General features: G+C 29.4%; 1 protein-coding gene across 2 annotated transcripts in view; it reads right to left on the bottom strand.

Annotated features, from left to right (window-relative positions):
- The window catches only part of mesh (sushi domain containing 2 mesh), an 83,025-nt gene that overhangs the window by 49,628 nt on the left and 9,575 nt on the right, over window positions 1-23,822 (bottom strand). For both annotated transcript variants that reach the window (XM_075379119.1, XM_075379118.1), the window contains exons 2-7: window positions 14,194-14,435; window positions 12,697-12,884; window positions 8,196-8,373; window positions 6,523-6,660; window positions 3,392-3,560; window positions 2,613-2,724 (exon numbers count right to left, since the gene is read on the bottom strand). In XM_075379119.1, coding sequence (XP_075235234.1) covers window positions 2,613-2,724; window positions 3,392-3,560; window positions 6,523-6,660; window positions 8,196-8,373; window positions 12,697-12,884; window positions 14,194-14,435 — 1,027 coding nt within the window. The remainder of the gene's footprint in view (window positions 1-2,612; window positions 2,725-3,391; window positions 3,561-6,522; window positions 6,661-8,195; window positions 8,374-12,696; window positions 12,885-14,193; window positions 14,436-23,822) is intronic.

Raw genomic sequence — 23,822 nt, 5'->3', positions numbered from 1 at the left:
AAAGAGTAATACTGTTTCTGTAAAAGAATAACTTATAATTGTATTTTTAAATAAATTGTTGAAAAAAATGTTTAAGTGGTTTGATAATTTATTAATAAAGGTCAATGGAAGCACAAGGTCCCTTTCTCATAAGCTGAAGTACATGAAAACAGTTCCATTGCCTGATTTACTTGAGATGGATATTATTATTTTTTTAAAGAATAAGTACTCTATTATTTTTAGCATTTATTGGGCATTCACAAGTAAAATTTTAATTAATATTTTGTGGTAAAATGGGTAACGTATATCAACTCTTGTAAAAATGTAATTAGTTAATGCTTTTCCTTACAAGCAACAAACAGTATGCGATAGCACTTACAAGACCATGCTACGGCATGATTGTTATACTTTATTCTCTACTATGTGGGAAGTCCTTTTACATTTTAATAAATCCAACTTAATACTGCTTCCAATAATTCCAATAATTTAATAATAATTCAATAATAAATACTCTACTGCTGCCAATTTTTCCACTAATATCGCTTAATGATGCTGGAAAAGATGAGAAAGATAAGCCGTGGTGGAGATCGTCTAGTGTGTCATGTTGGGATGACCTTAAGTCGTAGTCGAGTGTGGAATGATGAGGGATACAAGTGTGTTTACTGTCAAAGACGATTTGTTAGTTTATGTGTGGGTCCATGAACATCCACACCCTGGTAAAACATTAGAGAACATTACGAACGACTTCTTTGTACATTTGGTAAATCATCGCCAATACAGTAAATGCTGACATGAGAAAAAAAAGCTTTTGCAACAAGAAGCGTTATTGACGCGCCATGCAATGGGTGGCCAACCACATGAGCTAAGACATGTACTGCTGTGGAAGCATCAATTCAACAATACTCGTTTTCCGAGAGCAAATGATAAAAACGTCATGTTTTTAGATAAGTGTGCAATTTATCAAAGCTCTTGTAACCGAAATGTTTTTGTCTGGGTGAAAGACAGTCCTAATTTTTTGAGGAAATCGAACACCATCTGCCTCATGCTATGATTTTGACTAGGATGACAGCTGAACATCCCCTTGGTCCTTATTTTTTGATGGTGCAGTTAATCAACACAGTTATCTGAGAATGATCGACGAGTGATTGCTTCCATAATTATTAACTAAAGGGATGACTGATATCATTATGTTTCAGCAAGATAGTGCTCCAGCATGTTTGCTTTGAATATCCACAGATGCCTCAATGAGATTTTTCTGAATCGTTGGATCGGACGTGAGTCGGAAGAGTTACCAGCTCCATTATCTTAGCCAGCAAGAAACCCTGACCTCACCACACCTGACAATGTACTCTGGAGTTTTGTAAAAAAAGAAACTCGAAAAAACACATATACAACAATAACGAGCAGCTCCAAGATGTTGTTCAGTCAGCATTTGAAGTAAGATCGTTCATCACATGCTGTTGCAGATGAACAACTGGACATGAGAGAGCAAATGCTTTGAACATGGTGGAACCCACACAGATGTTTTAGATCCATAGAAAGTAAGAAGCTGCACCTATACTAATAATTTCATAACTAATAAAGGGACTTCCCACCCATCCAGTATAGCAGATAGTTAAAAAGGTTTTTTAAGTAATGTATCCTTTCTCTGTAGTAATAATGCTTACTTCTTATTAATTTACACAATTTTTATGTTGATTTTTAAAACTAACATAGAAATTCTTTTAATTTTTAAAATAAATATCCTTTATAACCTTATATATTATTGTTGAATATTTTTTAAAGAATGGAAAATCACTGATTGATAAATTCTCAAATAAGATTAAGACAGGGAGAAATTTTAGTTTAATGAAAAGTAATGTTAACTCATTAGTTCATGAGTGATAATAACTCATGAGTTACTTTTAATTTTTCTGATTTAATGAAAATTTTAGTTTTCAGTTTAATGAAAAGTAATCATTTTAATTATTCTTCGATTAAAAGGGCATATTTTAGCATTTTTGGCCGTAAAGTTGAGTGAAATAAAAAAAAGTAGTCTAGATGTAGTAAGCACTTTTCTTTACCTATCAGTTTTTTTTTAAGAAAAATTTCAATAATGAAATGAAACTGAATCATTAAGTGACTGTACACTAAAATAAGATCAACGTTAAATCTTACTGTTATTATAAAATTAGTTATCAGGTTTCAAACTCATCAGAGAAAACGCACACCTAATATAGGAGTTTTCTTGAAAACACTGTCTTCAAAATAATGTACTAAGATCCTAAGAGATCCTCATTGGCTTGTTTTTTTTTTTTTTTGTTTCAGTTTTTTTTGTTTTAATATAACTACAAATTATATAAGTATTACTTAAAGTGAAAATTAAATTTCACTTAAACTATAAAATAAAGCCAACTAATGAGCATTGGTAACGATACAAAATCTTACAGTACTTGATAAATATCTATGGATTCAATCAATTAACATTAGATTGTTACAGTACTTAAAAAAACAATTAATTTAATTTTTTTTTTTACTGTTTTAATTATTATTTTGTTTGTTACTATTATTTATAATACAGTCTTTTCAATTCCAATAATTATAAGGACTTAGATAAATAAATAGAAGAAACATTGATACATTATACATCATACCTGCATCTAACTTTCATGCTTTCATTGAAACATGGTCCTGTAATATTGACAACAGTTCCACCTAACATATTACCACTTTCTGGTGCAAATGATAACTGCAAATTAGCTCCAGCTGAAACATATAACGAGAATAAAACATACTGTAGCTCTTTTTATAGCAACAAAATTAACACAGTAATAAGTATGACTCTTTTTTCTGTTCAGCCTCCACAACCACCATATGGTATTACTTCAGAGCCTGAATGAGGATCATATCTATGAATGTAAATGAAGTTTAGTCTTGTACATTCTCAGGTCAACTATCCCTGAGATGTGTAATTAATTGAAATCCAACCATGAAAGAACACCAGTATCCATAATATAGTATTCAAATTCGTATAAAAGTAACTGCCTTTTCTAGGATTTGAACCTTAGAACTTTCCGCTTCAAAATCAGCTGATTTGCAATGACGAGTTCACTGCTAGACCAGCCCAGTGAGCAATTAATATGACTAGCTACAATACTGATCCCCGGTCCATATATAAGGACTCTTTTACATAACATACTATCATGAAAATTATTACTAATAAATTATTTACTTACTTATACAGCAATTTTATTTAAATATTTATACAGAAAGTTATTAATGTTAGCACAATAATAGTTACTGATGATTAATAAAGAATTTTATAGCAAGTGCCTAATCTGACCAGGTCTCAAACCTGGAAGCTCTAAATGAAAGGCGGAAATGTTACTACTCTGCCATGTTGATAGGCAATAATCTAGTACAATCATCTTACCTATATCTTTGTTACACGTTCCAAGAAGAATATTTTCATCTATACGGAATATATGTCGTCCAGGTAAACCATTTGCCCATCCACGACTAGTCAGATCACGTATAGTTGATGCTTGAGAATATGGCTTATATTCAAAACTTCTAGTACCATTTCCAGCATTAAAACCGACCTAAAAATAAGGAAATTTGTTAAAATGAAATAATTTTACCTATTATAGAAAATTTAAAACCTAAAACTACTGCATTAAAAGAAACATATAAATAATGTTCATTTCTGTGCAAAAAATATAAATTTGACTTTTAATTTAGCAAAAGCCAAAGCAGAATCATGTAACAATAAAAAAATAATATTTTTATGAAATTAAATTACATAAAACATATATAATACTGAACTTTTGGCTTCACTTTTTATAACGAAAAAAGACTAACCATCAATAATTTTGAGACATGAACCTTCTTTCATGAGCAAATAAAATGAAATAATTATTTATTTTGGGATGAAGAAGGATAAATCTACAGAACACTTCATCATAGGCCTTAATAAGCATTTCAAAAGGAACTAAGCTACTAATTCCTCCAGCTTCATATCTCATGTAAATTTTAAAACTTTTTCAACTACATTATAAATATCCATAATTTCCAAGAGATAGTTCTACTGAATGATATAGGAATGCTTCCTCCTAAGGGTACTCAAATTCAAGAACTATTGTTTTCTAGGAGTCTGAAGACAAACCCTACGTATTATGACAATCTGCAGTAAATCCATAAAGTATAGATAACTCCAGAATGTCCACATCCATTAATGAAAGTAGAACCTACTGTAAGCTACCCCAAAACCAACTGAAGTTTGAGAGGGACCTATTAGTTTGTAAATTAATATCTTCCCAAAATTTTATCCAAGATATTCTTACCAATACTAGGATGCTCATTGATTATTCACTGAAGAACAGCTATTCTTATTATCACAGTTCATTTATTCCGCAACCTAGCTTGGATTTTATAAATTTAAGAAATATTCCTTTTTTAATAGTGCATCAACTCTTTTGTTGCCATCTACATCCCAGTACCAAAGCATCTGTACTCTATTATGGGTAAATAGAGTACATAAAGCCTAAATTTTTATTCCAGCTCAGGATTAAATTAATGTAAGCCCATTGTTCCAAAAATATCCTGACTTAATATAGATGAAGATTCAACTGCCTCTGCAGGCCATCTGTATACAATAAGACTGCAATATGCTCTCCAAGGCTTAATTACAAGGAAGTCCTTGAATAGATGCCGCATACATAGATGCTACTTGTAATTCTTGCCTGGTCATTTAACATGGAATTGTGTACAAAAATAAAAGATATCACTTGTCCTGGCCACCTGATCACTTCAGTAGTAAAAACTTTCATTCCACCCACCCTCCAGTGGCAACAGTGAATGGACAAAGCCAAAGACTGTGATTTTTTGTCAGATCAGAAATAGTATTAAGTACAAAGGAAATAAATAAACAAAAGTAATAAATAAATAAAGAGAAAATGAAAATTTAAAATAGCAAAAATTAATTAATAAACAATATTAATAATTAAAGTAAGTAATAAGATAATTAAAAATTAATAAATAAAATAAGTAGATATTGATTTAGCATTACAAAATGCTTATAATGCTCACTCTTTCTGTTATTTGAAATAACGAGTGTACAAAAAAGTAAATCGGGGATTTAATTTGTTGTAATATTTCTTATATGATGTGTACAGCGTTCATTGAAAGCTAGGATCAAAAAACAAAAAGTGGACAAATTTCATTCTGCGCATGGCCATAGATAGATTGCTTATCTTTCTGCTTTATAGCACTACTAGCAAAGACAGTGAATTCCTGAACAAAAAAGCCTTCTGCGTTTTGCAGTTTGTTAAATGTGAATTTGTAGTTACAGTTCTATAAGGATTCCATAGAAAGTTTATTTGTGATCTTTCAAGTGACAATTACATTCATCTATTGCCTAATTGGTTTGAAATGACTGGATGTTGTGTAAAGGGAAGAGTACGGGATGACTAAAGTGGTATAAAGAAAATGTTGTATGTGTCAGAAGTCTTTCCTGTGTAATCCAAAAAAATCTGTTGGAAGACCAGCCATGAACTAGTAGTAATCCTGATGATGACAAAGTGGAATGTTTTAGGGGAATGCTTACATAAGCATCCATAATGTTTACAGCCAGGCTTTGAACCCTACCTAACAACTGCAACTGCACGTTTTTTTCGCGATCAAAATGTTGTACCATGAAGATGACTTTCTTAAATCGTATTGTATTTAGTGGTGAATTCAATATTTAATCTTTGTATAAAAGTTAAAATTAAGTTACAGTATATTAGTGTTAAAGTTAAAATTTAATTTGAACCGTTAAATTGTATTAAAGTTAAGTATTAAGTTAAATTAATGATTTAAAGTCCATATCTGGGGGTTGAAAAATCTCCATGAACTTTTATAATGTGAAAGGCAATCCCAAGATTAAATTTCCCTGTACAATATCCCACAGTAAGTTTACAGGCCATTCTTTTTCACAAAAGCAAGAACAACAGGAGTTGCTTAATTGGATAAACTGTGATTATTTCAACTGCAAGACAGACCAGAGAATTTTATTTGACAACAAGATGGTTTACCCCCTCACTGGCGTAACTCTATAGATGATCACTCTTGAATGATTTTTCCCTTACCACTGATCTGCATGGATAGAATAATGAAGCATGTTTGAGGTAGCCTGCAAGATCACCAAATCTTACCCAATGTGATTTTTTTTCTTTGGAGTTTTATAAAGGATCGTGTGTATGTGCCTCTGTTACCTACTGATCTACATAACAGCTGAAGCAGCTGTTATTTCTGTTATTCCAAATATGCTAGTTAAACTATGGAATGAACTCTCATATTAGGCTGGATGTGTGCAGCATAACAGAAGGTGCTCACATTAAACACTTATAAGAAAACTGAAAGAACTGTTCTTTGATTGTATTTGTAATTCATGGTGTAAGTCAGTTTTAAGAGATATTAAATAGTAAAACCCTGATTTTTCTTTTATACCCTGTACTTTGAATGCTACGGAAACAAAAGATTAAATACATAAAAATTCTAGATAAAAAAATAAATTGGACTTACAAATGCAGGTATACCACCCTCTCCACCAGTAGTATCCCCTCCAGCCTCAGTATGGGTTGTCCAAGTAATTGAAGCATAATTAAATATTGCATAAGTAAAAACTTCATCTGTCGCTAAAACTATTTGAAATGTATTTGTCTGCAATCCAAAAAGTACAAAAATTTAAAAATAATGATAACCAAACAATAGACCAGATATAATTCTTAAGTAAAGTAAAAAAATGAATCTATAAAATTATTTTTCTGTAAATAAAATTAGTATTAAAATAGTCAATATAGTACAATCAAAAATGCAAACAATCCAGCCTGCCTATACAATAAGACATCATACTTTCTGTATTCTGTTTATTCCCAATAACTAATAATAATAATATTAATAAATGATTCATCTAACTGTTTAATTTATATTCTCAATTCAAAAAATTTTGCCATCTTTAGCATCATTAAATACAGATGTTATATGTTAACGGTTTTCTTTTATTTCATATTAAAATGAGGAAAATTATTAATAAATTTCACTTTCAAATTACACTGTTCTTGTAAAGAACTTTTCAAAGCAAATTTTATAGCTAGTTTCTTTATCAATGGAGTTACTAATAATGTTTTATTAGTTCCCATCTTTAACTGATTTAAAAAGACTCATTAGTAAGTAATAAAACATTTTGTTATACAATGTGGGGATTGTTTAATGTTGTTTTTGTCAAATTTCATACTGTTCAAATGTATGGACACTAATTTTACTATTAGTCTAATACTACTTCAAAAATCAGGCAATTACATTTTTCTTTTGTTTTTTTAATTTTTCTGTAACTGTAATTAAATACCATAAATAATAATTACAATTTATTCAAAAGTTTTAGATATTAGAGGTAACTTATTCACTTCATAAGACAGTTCAACCACTCACATTCACTTTCGTGTAAACAGAAAATCTCAGAAGTAGTTGAAAGAAACAAGAATCAAAATAATAAGAAATTGCAGAACACAAAATAGGAACAAAAAAATGGTTACCATCCCAGAGAACTCCAATAAAGAAGTTGTTGCACCCTGCTTACTACTCGTAAGTACCAGCATGGATGGGAAACTGTAGTAAGAGCTAAAATAATTTTTCAATTGAAATCTGCAGATATCTGATTGCAAAATACCATTCAGTTGTGATAAAAATACTCAATATTATAATGGAAACAAAAAAAATAATAAATAAGGTAACAAATTTTATAAAGAAACAAGATAAAATGGTGCAATTTACATTAAAAAGGTCTTTCATAAAATTAGATTAAGTATTGTAATTATTTATAAAGAATATTCCTAAATGATAGTTTAAAAAATTTTAAAAAACAAGAAAACTCTTATCACCATTCACAAAAAAATTTACTTAATATCTAAAATCAGATTACCCTTTTGATTTGTTAACAATCATCATCAGTATACTGAAGGAAATATAAATAAAAAATTAATAAATAACAAAATTATAATGATGAATTAATAATAAATATTGATTAACAGTTAATTAATATTTACAACATACTAAAAAACTATTTTCTTTCACCAGTTTTTAATTAATTAATTTACAAATACCCACTCTTTCAACAAGTTTAGTTTTAAATTTTTAAGTAAATAGTTTTTGAGCATTTTCCTGTTTTCCAATTAGTGCTTTAAAAACCTCACTTTTACCTTATAAAGAGAATTATCAATTCCACCACCAAAAGACATATTTTTCCATGTTATAATAGCTACGTGCTTTGGATAAAATGTATCGGTTCCAACTACGCCTTCCCTCAAATCCCATTTAACACGTTCTCTGACTTCGACACCTAATCTATCTCTTCTTCTATGAAGATCTCTTTCTAATCTAAAAATAAAATCATTAATATCAATTAAAAATAATATAAATTAAACACAATATAGCTTCAAAATGTATATGTTTAGTTTACAAAATTATTTATACTAAATACATTTTTTCTATCAGTTTTCTTAAGGAACTAAAAACTTTGTCAGTTTTATAAATTTATTGTAAACATTTTTGGAATACATACTTAGAAACCCACTATAGCTCTTTCACATCAGAAATAACAATTTTTGTCATCCTTGTATCACTTTAATTTCAAGCAAAGAATAAAAATCAGCGTCGGAGGGTGCAGGGCCGGACAGGCATGCGATTGAGAGCCTAGGAGGTTCCCCATATGTGTGGGGATCACCTGGGTGCGATGAGGTCGTGGGCACTCTGCTCCTACGTCCCAATGGTGACCCGTGAGGTAAGTATACTATAGTGTTCGATTGTCTGTGAGGTGTTTGTTTATGTGAATGGATGTGACTGGCTTTGATGTGATGTGTGCGGCATGAGGTATGTTTTCTGAGTGATGACTGGATGTTGTGGAGTGTGTGGTGAGATTTAGTCTGATGTTTGGTATCCTGTGGGTGTGAGGTCCGTATCTATTCATTGTGGTGTCTGAATGTATGTGAGAGCGTACTCTCCCCTTACTGAAGTAATGCACACCAGCTGTACCAGGAAGGGTGGGTAGCCAGGGATGGAGGTTTAGTCAGTATTGCACAGGAACACATGCACATTTAATAACATCTTGCGAAACCTGTTAGTGAACCCGACACTGCTGCCCAGGCGCCTGTAAACTGAATACTAGATCGTGGATACCGGTGTTCTTTGGTGGTTGGGTTTCAATTAACCACACATCTCAGGAATGGTCGAACTGAGAATGTACAAGACTACACACTTCATTTACACTCATACATATCATCTTCATTCATCCTCTGAAGAATTATCTAAACGGTAGTTACCGGAGGCTAAACAGGAAAAAGAAGGCGCCTGTAAATGGAGTTCCTCCATCTCTTTAAAAAAAAGTTATAATGAACAGAATCAACATGCTTAAAAACAAGAAAAATTCCCATAGAAACAATTATTTCACTCATAAATAAAGGTTATTCTTTCACCATGTTTTTTCAAGCATTATTTATATCTCTGAGAATATTTAAAAAACTACACAAAAAAAATTGATAGTTCTCATCAATTCAGTGACAGATATTTTGAATTGTGATGTCACATCCATATTTTACAAATATATGGCTGTGGCTGTCATTGGGAAAAGTAATAAAAAAGAAATGTCAGCCTTATTACGCACGATGAACAATGCCATCTTACAAAACAATAACTTTCCTATAATAATTTCTTTTTCTAATGGAATGTAAATTCTGGTAACTTTTTGAAACTATCTCTGTAACTAACTAAAATTAATTTATCAGATTACTGCAAGCAAAAAACACAGAGATAAACAAACAATGAATATACAAGTACACAGAAATTAACTGTGTAAATTTAAAGGATTCATAAAATAAAAACCTTGATAAATATATGTAAATAATTATGTAATCAAACTGAAATTTTATACGATTTATAATAATATACTGATGTAATATTTTGCAAGTTCAAGTCATAAAAACATTTTTCTTCTACTCACATAGACAAAAATATAATAATATTTTAAGAAATTAGTGGAAGAAATTATGGTATATAACTTTAAAACTTATTAATCCATTAACAAAATATTTAACTTTATCTGAAGCTTACAGACTATTTGTATTAATGACAGTAAATTTCTCAAATGCCTCTCTACTCTTAGAGTAACATAATTTATAAATGGTTCATTACACCTCTTGTTTCTTATTGTTACTATTAAAAATAATTCCACAATATTTTTTTCTTTCACATGGCCTTCATTTCTTTCTTTATACTCTCAAAATTCAGTGAAGGAATAGTTTTTAGAAATAATTATACTAGGACAGTAAAATAATATTTTATATTTAATATAAAGGAAAAATAAATTTGATAAAAAGAATAACTGTTAACATGGTTTAAAATTATAAAATCGAAAATTTAAGTAATCTGTAATACATGTTATCACATATGCTTAATAACCTTGATTAATGCTCAATTTCATAGTTTTTACTGTGACTCATTAATTTTATATATATATATATATATATATACATATATTTAATATTCTTTATAAATTTATTATTATTATTTATTATTAAATTATCATTATTGTTATTATTTATTATTATTGCTTTCTTTAGTTGCCATTCACCATAGTCAACCTTGTTATCTTACTGCTCAAGCATCTCAGCAATGTAAATAATTATTTATTAATTTTTTTTAATTTGTTACTAAATAAATCAATATCCAATGCAATAATTTCATAGTTAATAATACTAATAATAAGGATAACCAGTTGAATTTGGATTAAATTAATTATTTATACTGATTTTAAAGAAAGAAATTAACAGCTGCAATTCTAAAACATATTGGAATAGTATTCATAACAATTATTCCAATAATAACCTTAAATATTACTTGTCAAAGTATTTAAAAAGCTCAGTTGATGCACAAGATGGGATAGATTTTTGGAACGGCAATTGGCTTTTTGCTATGTATCCAGTAAAGCTATAGTGTTGTGCACTAATCCCCTACTCTGTACTATTAATAATGCTAATACCCCAGGTAGAATTATTAGGTACCTATATGTATTTATACTTTATAAACTTTGACATATGATACTAATCTGACATTCTGTATGGCTTTTCCTCTTTTCAATGTTGCAAATTGCCACTGAAAGCTCTCTACTTCATAGCTCAAAAGTAAATGTGAACAAAAATAGTAATGAGGTTAGGAAATAATCTATATAAAAGGACTGAAAAAGTATAGCATAGGTATTTTAAAATCATTTCTTCTAAAAGCATATCGCAGTAAAAGGGAAAATGAAATAAAATTAAAATAGGAATGGCTAAGAAAGAAGTGATTGTTTTGGAAAAAATGTTTTGAGAATGGTATTATATTAGGAGAAGATTTCTATATGAATTTAAACATTAATACTTTGGAAAAGAATTAAAAAGCTGATGGCAATTGAAATTTAGGTAAACAAATGATTGTTAAGGCAGAATCAAAAATTGCTGAGGAAAGTGAGTAAGAACAAATGCTTTATCAAAACAAGAAAGTCAATTAGTTGGAATTTATCAAAAGAGAAGATTAAAATAATGCATGAAGGCACAACAAAGTAAGGAGGGAAAAAGGGAAGAATTAAGATGTTTGGAAAGGAAATGGACCTATAGAAACTGAAAACATTTATAAATAAAAAAGAATGGAGATAGATGTGAAGCAAGAGGTCTGCTTTGAAGCAAATATTTGAAGATGATGATGAGGGTCACCAGATCTCTCTCATATGTAACTATAAACTATTGTCATTTGAATTACCTCTATTTTCTGATCTGTGAATGCTTTCTTATGAATCCAAATTCTTTAGCAATAGTGTAAGATGGATAACACATTTGTTTGGTATACCTGCATAACTGATCTTACGAGTTGAAAATTGTACCTCGCATAATATCAAACTGCCTTGCCTTAGAGACTACATTATATGCAAGTATAGTGAAAAATTTCTGATTGGCTTCCTCATTAAAAAAAAGTACCATGATCACTTATAGTTTATTAATTTTTGTTCTACAAAGTAATTAATTTTCCTTCTATTGTCTTCACAGACAGTCGTCAGCAAAGTTGTTTTGTAAAGATTAAGTGGCACAAAGTTACTTACAGGCTATTCATAAGCAACCTCATAATCCATAAGTAGCATACCTTTATCCAAGTTACTTTGGCATAAATCACCAGCAAATTCAAGTATTCTGATTAGAATGTTCTTAAAAAATTAATTAAAAATATAATGACAAAGAAAGGTCTGTATTTCATATTCCTGTTACTTATCACAGTACCTCCCAGTAAAGTACTCTCATAATCAACCAATTAGGGCAGATTATTAAATGACAACACCCCAGAATTCGTGTACTGTATTACATGAAACAAATAACGGTATTATAATACATAAAATTTTAATTAAGTAGATTATCAACTGATTCTACAAATTTGTCGGAACACTTTTTTCTGTTAATTAAAATGATTAAGCAGTCATGACTGCTTAAAATCCCCATGACTGCATAAATCTAGTCCCATTTTAATTTGATGACTTTATTTTATTCTCCTGACGATGATCTTAAGAACTGAAATATCTAGAGAAACATTTAATTTGCTGGTAGGGTGGATTTTCACTTTTTTGAATCGCAAAAAAAGCTATACTGAATAAAAATAATTCTATAACTGTACAGAGCGAAATACCTGAAATAAAGTCCAGCTTTTCTTTGATCTTGATCAGTTCTGCGAACCATTCCAATACGACATTTACTAAAGAAAATACCGATAAATGATGGATCATTCTTTTTTGGCCAATCTCGATTCGGGAATTTGACTGGATAAGTATAATGCTCTGGTGGATCACTAAATTCCAGGTAGCCATTCATTGAAACCTGTTGGACAAATACAAATTATCTAAAATTATAGAGCACATTTTACTAGTAAAACAGATATCATTACAATATGAGGGATGCTGAAAAGTCTCAGGCTCACAAAAAAAAAGAATGATCTGAAGACATGAAACTTATATTAGTAAGAATTCAGAGTAATCGATAGATGACGTAACAAGTGAAAATTATTTTACTAATTTTTTGTAAAGTGATTTAATTGTCATAATGAAAATAATAACTTATGAATGACATAAAAATTAACTCGGATTTATTGTTAACTATTATTAACGTATTTCATTCAATCTTCAAGCTCCGTAATTTATCTATTTATCCTACTCATATCTCGGGTAATTACGCCCATTTACAGCTTCCCTGCTCTATCTTTCATGACTAGAAATGAGCTTTCTAGCGTATGTAGTCTTAGTGTGTGAAAAATGATCACGATTTGAAGTCGAACCATCCGAATGAAAGACAGAACACTAAGGGACTCCGACGAAGTGTTTTTACTTTAATACATAATCGCATGTTTTATACTGTACTGCCTTTCTAGTTAGATTAAAAAGGAGTAGTCGGGACTTCTACGAATTTTGCTTCGGATTTTATTCTACAAACAGTTTAATATTCAACACCTAGTAGTCTTAACTGTTCTTTCTTGTAACAGAAAAATTTATAATAACGTTTGATCTTATGTTTCATTTTCTACTAAATTTTACTGGTATTTTAGTTAATATCTGGAGGTAGGCATTAACTCTTAAAACCCCTTAGTAAAGAATATTGTAGTATAATTAAAAATTAATCTACGAGTAAATAAAAATAAGCCGACAACTTAAATAATAACTTATAACAAAGCTCAATAGTTTTTTTTCATATATGAACCCAAGTGAGATGTGAGAGAATAATATCATTTCAATGGCTTGATATATATATATATATATATATATATATATTTTGCAGCGTATACGAGTTGAGACGGAGATTTATCGGTAGTTTATAATCACAAACTCACAGCATATATCTTTTACATCCACTCATTTTATAAAATAATGTATGTAAAAATTTCTGAATTTTTGGTCATAAGAACAGTTTGACAATATGAATATTCACAATATATAATTGGTTTAAATTACCAGAGTCATAACCAATTAATTACTGTAAATCAAACACTTTTTGATTATTTACTAATGTTTATTACTAATTAATTAAATCTTTAACTTCATTTTTAATTTAAAAAAACAAAAAAAAACTTATAATTAGAGTACATCTGTCATTTACAATAGAATTAAGGGAACATTAATTCTATAAATATACTTACACGAGTATAATTGAAACGAAAACCAAAGAAAGGTAATTGAAAATTAAAATTTTTATGTATTTGAGGAGATGAATCATGGATATTTTTCTGATAATCACCATTTCCATCAGAACCACCTTTATCAAAAAACCAGTATAACAAATCCTTACGTATTCTTTTTAAACGATCCTCTGTTATTACGTAAGGCTCAGCACCTGGATCCTCATTAACTGGTGCAGTTCTGTAGTCATCTTGATCAAAATCTGAAATGAAAAATAGGAACATAGATTAAAAAATATTTTTATCTTTTTATTAATTTTATAAAAATCAACTTATGTTATTATTAAACTGCAACAGTTTGTATTTTTCAGCCACAATAAAATTATTACAGCATTTTTCAGCATTGGTACTATAAGAGAGCAGGTTTATTAAACTTATAAATGTTTATTTAACACTGGTGTTGAACCATGTTCAACATAATATACAATATTACATATTAATCATAATATATAATCTTAAATATAAGTGTATGACAATGATGAAGCAAAACAAAAAACACACAATGTTATCATTCAAATTCAACATTGGCAAAAAAAATCTAAGGAAATTCACCCAGTAAAAGAGATGATAAACATTGTTTTTTTCAAAAAAAAACATTTTCTTTATTAACAAAAACGATATTAAAAAATAATTATTATTATTGATATTTAAAAATAATAAATAAATGAAATAATAATAATAAAGTAAGTACATAAATATTCTAGATAAATAATATAAATGAAAATAAATAATAATTTAGGAATCATTAATAAAATTATTTGGGCATGTTATTATACAGTGTATAATATGTTATTCATTGAAAGAAGAATCAGAAATCCAGGTTATATTTATTTTATTTTGAATTAAATTAAAAAAATGTACTATTACATTTTAATTATTTAAAAATTTATCAAAAGAGTAATAGTTTTCTATAACATTTTTTAAATTTCATTTGAAATAAATGAGGGAGATCTTTTAAATTGGTACATAATTAAAAAAATAGTAAATAAATAAATGAGAAAAGAACAATAAAACCTTTCTCATACAATGAAATATTGTACTGTATTATCTGAAAGCAGTTCTATTATCTGGTTTAGTAGATTTGGTTATTATAAATTTTTAGAAATTAATTTCTTTTTCTTAAACACCAAACAATAGTATATAGTTAACCACTTGGTTCAACCATGTCCTCAAATCTTGCAACCTTAAACTCATTTCCCGACATTTTACAGTGGTGAAATTTTAGACAGCAATGTAAGTCAAGGTGACAATACAAATATTACATATATATATATATATATATATATATATATATATATATATATATATATGAATTTGTCTATATATAATATAAGGGGAACATCTTGAGAAAGGGAACTGAATCAATAAGATGTAGCTATCGATCTAATTAATTTTGCCAATTGATTCAGTATAAGTAGTTCAGGTCGTTGTTGAAGTGGATTATTATATAACTAGTCTAAAATTCATATACATTAATCACCTGATTTATTTATAAATAATAATCATTAATATCATCACCATTAATATCTAATGGAAACTAATTCTCCAGGTTATATTATAGAAATAAAACCGCATATAAATATATTTTTGTCTGCTAAAGAATTAAAATAACTAAAACTAAAAATTTATTTTACAGTTAAATATTTACACAATTAAAAAAAAAAAAACAAAATAGTGGTAAAATTAAAAATACTTTATGAAGAGATTTTATAACTTAAGAAAAGCCACTTTGTTCAAATATGTTTTCAAACAACTCAGTTCTGTGGAGGTAATAAAATATATGTGTAATATACATAATGAGCAAGTCTTTCACGCGCTCTCATGTACAATCACTTTATAATTAGAGCTCATCTCATGCTTTTCTTTTTATTCATGCATAGATAGAAATTTTTTTTAAAGTAATTTTCTTGAAAACAAAATTATTTTTTACTTTTTGGAGGATAATGTATTTTGTAATATGTGAAAAATGTCTGACCAAGACTTGAATCCAGTATTTCAAGGGAAGTCAGAAATGCTCATGAAGATTGGTGAGTTCAGTGTTTTATAAGACATTTTAAAACAAAACAGTGTGGTTTCTTTTTCATTAAAAATTAAATCAATTTAATCGTTATTTAATTAGAATTTCTCAACTAATAAGACATCCAGAATTTTTATACTATAGGTAACAGAAATAGTATCGTTATTTATATGCAATTAAGTAATTTTGTTAATACACTTGAATAGAAGTGTTACATCTATTTGAGAAGTGCAATAAGAGTTTTAGGCAAATTTAAAGTTAGATATTTACAATCCATCTAGTGAATAACTAACTAAACCTTAACGTATGACTAACTAGCCTAATTTGTCTATTTAAAAAGATTCTGTAGATGATATAGTTTGTAAACATCTGGAATTGTTGCTGTCCAAAATAATGGATATCCAACATACTTCATTAGATACAACAATTTTAACTAGAACGTTTAATCAGTCTTATAACTCAAACATCTAGTGATTTCCTTGTATTCCTTCAATGAGTGGTTGTTTCTCAATAGTTCAGGGGCATCAGTTAAAATGGCAGAGATGAACTTATTAAGATCACAGACAGTGAATCTCATGAAGAGCATATAAACTTTGTTTCTTTGTTTCATAAAAAATTTGTTTCAACTTTGTATGAAATGAATTTAAAGAACGATGGTGTCATTTAGAAAAGTATAGTAAATAAGGTGCTTTCAAATATTAAATAAGTAATAAAAAACTTTTTTTTTCTTAGTATTTTGCTTAATAATCAGTTGGCTCTTACTCTTAATATTCAGATTATTTTAATGGTTAGTATTAAATTAAAAATAGAAAAATTGGCATATGTTAATAATTTATTCAACACTTTAAATTAATAGTTCTTTTAGAAATTAGGTATTTATTTTTTTGTACATGTTCCTTTCATTGTCTGCAAAAAAAGAGGAATAATATGTGAATTAACTATTTTATCATAAATGAGAAAGATAACAGAACGAGCACAAGCACTCTTTGTATGTTTAATGAAATAAACAAGGTTAGGCCTAGTCATTATTGATAATCAATTCCATTACATGAAGCAATAATAACAATATAAATAAAAATATATATTAAGAGGTGTGATTAAATAACCGCACCCAAATTTTGTCATACTAAATTTGTCAACTTATCTTATTTCATGGAATTATTATTCTAATATTAATCTCTATTTTATTAAAATTAACATTCCTGTAATGTAAAAACTATTACTACTATTTATTATTGTGCAAGTTAAACTAGCACTGAATAATTAAATACTTTTTTTCATTCTTTGCAGCATTTTGCCATTTACTTACTTCTACATTTTGTTAAAACTATTGTATTTAAAAATGGAGGTTTTCATTTAACCTGTACATATATTTTATTATATGCCCAAGCCCTCTCCAAACAAATTGATTTTGATGATTTTTTTTGTAGACAAAGTTCCTCTGATGGTCCAGATGTTAGTTTTCTCTGCATTATTTAGATAGAAGGATTTTTTTTTAAGCAAAAGTAACATGTATATATCATTTTGCACAGTTTTAACAAAATTATACATCAGCTAAAGTCATATCCTGATATCAAAATTATCACACCCAAAAAATAAATAGAATCAGTTGGAAAACACAGGGTTAAATTATAGTATTTTCCAGAGAGCATGCCCTGTGGTAAGTCTACTAGTGGAAAGTGGTGAACCATCCCTTTGGATAGATGGAAACAGATGATCTGCACTGATGTAGCTTGCATTAAAGCGCAATGAAATCATCCAGCCTTTTGATGCAATGTCCTCTAACCAACAACTGAATTGATACCAGGAACAGCTGAGGTCTACTATTTCGCTAGACATCAGAGCTCAGTGCCTTTTTGTAGTACTTAACATACAATTATATCTAGTTCTTACTCCATGATATTACCCCCCCCCCCCCCTTGCACCCTTTTCTCATTAATTACTGCTTTGGTTTTTGTCAGTATCACAAAAACAACATAAATCCAGTTAAATTACAAGAAAAATTCTGTAATATTTTAAAAAAGTACATCCTATCCTGATGCTATAGTTTTTACGGATGACTTTAAAAATGTTAATTCTGTCAGTTGTGCTTTTGTGGTTGGCAATAGAACATAGAGGTTTGGCCTTCCCAGCATCGTAAGTATTTTCATTGTGGAGCTGTATGCTATTAATAAGGCCTTAAATATAATTAACCCATCTTTCAACACATACTTGTCTTCTCATCATGAGTGCCTTACAGGTGATTAGTGACATATACTCCAGATACCCAATTCTCTGTAAGATTCAGTGTGCTATTTTGCAAATGACTCAGCATAATACAACTGTGAGCTTCTACTGGATCCCCAGACATATTGGAATTTCAGGCAATGAGTGCACTGATAGTGCGGCAAAGAGGCTTGTTTCCAGCCTCCTTTCACCAATCGTGTTGTTTTGAATGATTTTGTCTGTTTTCTGAAGAGGGAGGTTCATGATGCATGGCAAAGTGAATGAAACGCTACCATCAATAATAAACTTCATCCAGTTATGAACACTGTGTCACCGTGAAGTTTCTCACGCAGAAATAACCATCAAGAAGAGGTTATTATTTTCTGTTTCAAAATTAGAGCATACTAGGCTCACTTATGGATATCTGATGACTCAAACAGATGCACCTGTTTGTGCTCACTGTGACTGCCTACTAACAGTGTACCGCATCCTTGTGGATTGTATCTGCTATGCATCTTTGCATCACAAGTTTAAACTAGGGGCTGGAATGCAAAGTATGTTGGTAAACAATGTTATCTAATCTTTTACGGTTTTTCTCAGGGACGTCCATTTATATTCAAACATTTCAGTATTCAGTAGTAGTTTTCAGCTATTTATACCATTTTGCATATGGCAGATGGTAAGTTTTACTGTTTTAATTTAGATTATTGATGTAATACTTCATTGTGGATTAATCTTGCTTTTTGGGTTTTTAGTTTTAATTTATTTTTTAATTGTTAACTTTTAATATTATTTGCGTAATAAATAAATAACATTGCTGGGCGTTGATAATGACATTTCTTGGTGTGCCCAGGAAAAAATCCCAAGAGCATGAATTCAAGCTCAACAATTTTTCTCTCTATGCTCCTTTAGATATTTTTATCAATTCAGATTTTTTTGAATAGATTTTTTTACAGACGTACTATTTTTTGTAGGTCTATTCATAACTTAAATAAAAATTAAACTAAACATTCCTAAAATAAAATGACCTTTCTTTAAAACAATATAACATTAAAAGAATAACATTTTTACAATTTTTCTTTAGGATTAAAAAAATGCTTTGAGGAATAGAGCAACAAAATGTTTTGTTGTAGTGTGGCACACTATACAAAACAGAAAAATAAGCTGAAGATATATGAAATGAAAAAAAAATCTGGAACATAAAGGATATGAACGTGCAAGAGAACAGAGAATATAAAACGGATCACATGAAGTGACAAATGAAGAATTGCTGAACAATGCTGGAGAACAAAGAAAGATAATTAAAGTGACAAAAATTAAAAAAAGAACTAGATAGGAGACTGACTGAAAACCCACCGGGTTGGTCTAGTGGTTAACGCGTCTTCCCAAATCAGCTGATTTGGAAGTCGAGAGTTCCAGCGCTCAAGTCCTAGTAAAGCCAGCTATTTTTACACGGACTTGAATACTAGATCGTGGATACTGGTGTTCTTTGGTGGTTGGGTTTTAATTAACCACACATCTCAGGTATGGTCGAACTGAGAATGTACAAGACTACACTTCATTCACACTCATACATATCATCCTCATTCATCCTCTGAAGTATTATCTAAACGGTAGTTACCGGAGGCTAAACAGGAAAAAGAAAGAAAGGAGACTGACTGAAAAGTAAATGTTACTAATAAAGACTTAGAAGGCATGGTAGAATGAAGGAAAGGAAGGTTTGAATTAATTAACAGTTTAGTTAATTAATTAATTGATAGAAGGTTTAGTTAACAAATTCAAAAGGATCAATTGGCTTGTTGGTAGGTTATGTGCTAAGACCAACCAAGTAGCTGAACATCAATTCTTCATAGGAAATTAATAATGTCTAGTTATCCTATATTCATATTAATGAATGTGTAACCTTTGCTAAAATGAATAGCCATTTATTCTTTAAAAAAAAAAAAGAAAATACTACTCTACCAAATTGAACAACAGAACAGTTTTTGTGTCTCAAACAATATTTTGACTTAAAGAAAGGGCCATTCTATTATGTTCTGCCACCACTTTAAATAAATTAGCAAACAGTTTAAAAATTTCCGCTAATTTGTTTAAAATAAAATAATTTTCTTTTATAGAGACCAATCTGCTTCGTAGGTAAATTTTAAAATAATACTAATAAAAAAGAAGAATTTTCATATATTTATAGTTTCTTCACCTATTTACTTTATTATTATTTCATGTATATTTTAATTTATTAACATGGAATTTAATCACCACTTTTTTTTTACTTTATAATTAAATGTATGTATTTTGTGATGCTGCTTTTAACAAGCCTTTTTGTTATTCAGGAAGCACCATCATTAACAATAATAAATGTGCCACAGAAGTAAAAAGAAGAATAGCACTGGCTAAACGAGCTTTCCAGGATAAAAAGAATATACTGACTGATAATCATATGAGTATGCAAATAAGGAAACAGTTCACTAAAACTTATGTCTGGGGTGTTCTAACAAATGGGTGTGAAACATTGACGCTTGGGAAAGCAGAAAGAAGACTGGAAGGAATAAAAATGTGGATTTGGAGGAGAATAATAAGAACAAGCTGGTTGGATAGGAAAAGAAATGATCAAGTGTTAGCAGAAGTGAATGAGAGGAGGTCCTTGCTAAATGTTGAACAAAGAAGAAGAGTGAAATTGATAGGACATATAGTACGACATGCCCAGTTCTTGATGATTATATTTGAGGGCAAGGTTTTGGGTAAAAAACCTAGAGGTAGACTGAGAGAAACCATCATCAATAATCTTAAAGAAGAGATAGCCTTGATTCATATAATGACTTGAAGAGAGAAGTGGAGATGAGAGTGATGTGACTAAATTGAAAAACCCACCGGGTTGGTTAGTGGTGAACGCGTCTTCCCAAATCAGCTGATTTGAAAGTCGAGAGTTCCAGCGTTCAAGTCCTAGTAAAGTCAGTTATTTTTTTACATGGATTTGAATACAAGACCGTGGATAGCGGTATTATTTGGTGGTTAGGTTACAATTAACCACACATCTCAGAAATGGTTGAACTGAGACTGTACAAGACTACACCCATACATATCATCCTCATCCATCCTCTGAAGTATTATCTGAATGGTAATTACTGGAGGCTAAACAGGAAAAAGAAAGGCTAAATTGACAAGGCGTAGCCTTAGTGATGATTGCCACAATATCCCTTGATAAGGCAGTTTTTTTATCTGTTGATTCTTGATGTAATGATTATAATATATTACTTACTGATCAGAATAAAAGATTTATTTTTTCATTTTGATTTTTTAGATCAATAAAAAGTTAAGGGTTAATAAGTTGAGGTAGTAAATTCTTTAATTTGGAACTGAATTCTAAAAATCAAAATTAAACAAGAATTTATAAAAACAAATTTTTTTTTTAGTTTTTAGATCAGCAAATATATACTATATAGTATATATATATACTATATCAAATATATACTATATCATCAGCAAATCGTAGATTTGCTGATGATATAGTAATTCTAGCCGAGAGTAAAAAGGATTTAGAAGAAACAATGAACGGCATAGATGAAGTCCTACGCAAGAACTATCACATGAAAATAAACAAGAACAAAACTAAAGTAATGAAATGTAGTAGAAATGACAAAGATGGACCACTGAATGTGAAAATAGGGGGAGAAAAGATTACGGAGGTAGAAGAATTTTGTTATTTGGGAAGTAGAATTACTAAAGATGGACGAAGCAGGAGCGATATAAAATGCCGAATAGCACAAGCTAAACGAGCCTTCAGTAAGAAATATAATTTGTTTACATCAAAAATTAATTTAAATGGCAGGAAAAGATTTTTAAAGTGTATGTTTGGAGTGTCGCTTTATATGGAAGTGAAACTTGGAAAATCGGAGTATCTGAGAAGAAAAGATTAGAAGCTTTTGAAATGTGGTGCTATAGGAGAATGTTAAAAATCAGATGGGTGGATAAAGTGACAAATGAAGAGGTATTGCGGCAAATAGATGAAGAAAGAAGCATTTGGAAAAATATAGTTAAAAGAAGAGACAGACTTATAGGCCACATACTAAGGCATCCTGGAATAGTCGCTTTATTATTGGAAGGACAGGTAGAAGGAAAAAATTGTGTAGGCAGGCCACGTTTGGAATATGTAAAAGAAATTGTTAGGGATGTTGGATGTAGAGGGTATACTGAAATGAAACGACTAGCATTAGGTAGGGAATCTTGGAGAGCTGCATCAAACCAGTCAAATGACTGAAGACAAAAAAAAAGATCAATTTTATATCTTCTAATAAGCCATTGGGGCAGTTTCATTATTAAAGCTCAGTTCAAAGATTGTTTCTTGTTCAAAGATTACATAAAATCCTGATTCACAAGCACCTGTTGGATGTAGTTAGATATTTTACTCCTCGTAAAATTTAATATTCCTAAAGAATGAAAAAACTAAATGACGAGTAATAGTTTTCATAAAAACAATAGATCTTTGATGCAAACAAAAATGAAAACTAATAAATTTCATTTCATTTATGTTCACATTCATTCATAGTTTATCAATAATTGCTCAGTCTTTTTCAATTAATAAATAATAATAATTTATGTACATACTTAATATCGGTTACAAGCAGACAAACAAATATTAAAAGATAACTGAATCAACATAAATCAACTTGAATAAATAAATATAATATTTATACAGTACTAGGAAACAGATATCAAACCATACACTGTTGTTTTATATCATTTTTAAATAAAAATGATTTATTTTAATTTTTTATTTATTACATAATAATAACATTAATAATAATTTTAAGCTATTAGTGGTTATACCAGCGTTACAGTAGTATTATCTGAAATAATAATTACGAGTATAATAAAATATATTAATTATAAAAACCTATGATAATCTCATCTATTAGCAGTAAAGTCAAATATTTACAGTAAACACCTGACTACCTCTCACATTTTTTTTCTCTCTCTCTGTATGTGTGTTATTCAAACATCTTTTTAACCATTCCTCTAAAATTATTTCTAAGAATACATTTATCATCATCACAAGACTTTACAACATAATTTTATTTCTTTATACTTCTCATTGAACAACACGAAGAAATATGTTAAAACATTAATACAGTAAAACCTCCCCAAAATTGAATCTGACAGGACCGAGTAAGAATTCCGTTTTGAAGAGGTTTCTGTCTTGCAGAATTTTAAAAAAATTGAGCTAATTTATTCCTGAGGTGTGCTATGAATTATACAAATGTAAAATGAAGTTAGACAAGGATAAAAGTTTGGAATAATCCAGAAATTATACTGCATGTAGAGAACATTAACCAATAAATCTAAAAAATTGTTCAGTTACACTAAAAGAGGG

The sequence above is a fragment of the Lycorma delicatula genome, chromosome 11, assembly GCF_047948215.1.
Source record: "Lycorma delicatula isolate Av1 chromosome 11, ASM4794821v1, whole genome shotgun sequence".
NCBI lineage: Eukaryota > Metazoa > Arthropoda > Insecta > Hemiptera > Fulgoridae > Lycorma > Lycorma delicatula.
Note: the sequence above shows the minus strand (reverse complement) of the source record. Positions and strands in the feature narration are given on the sequence as shown.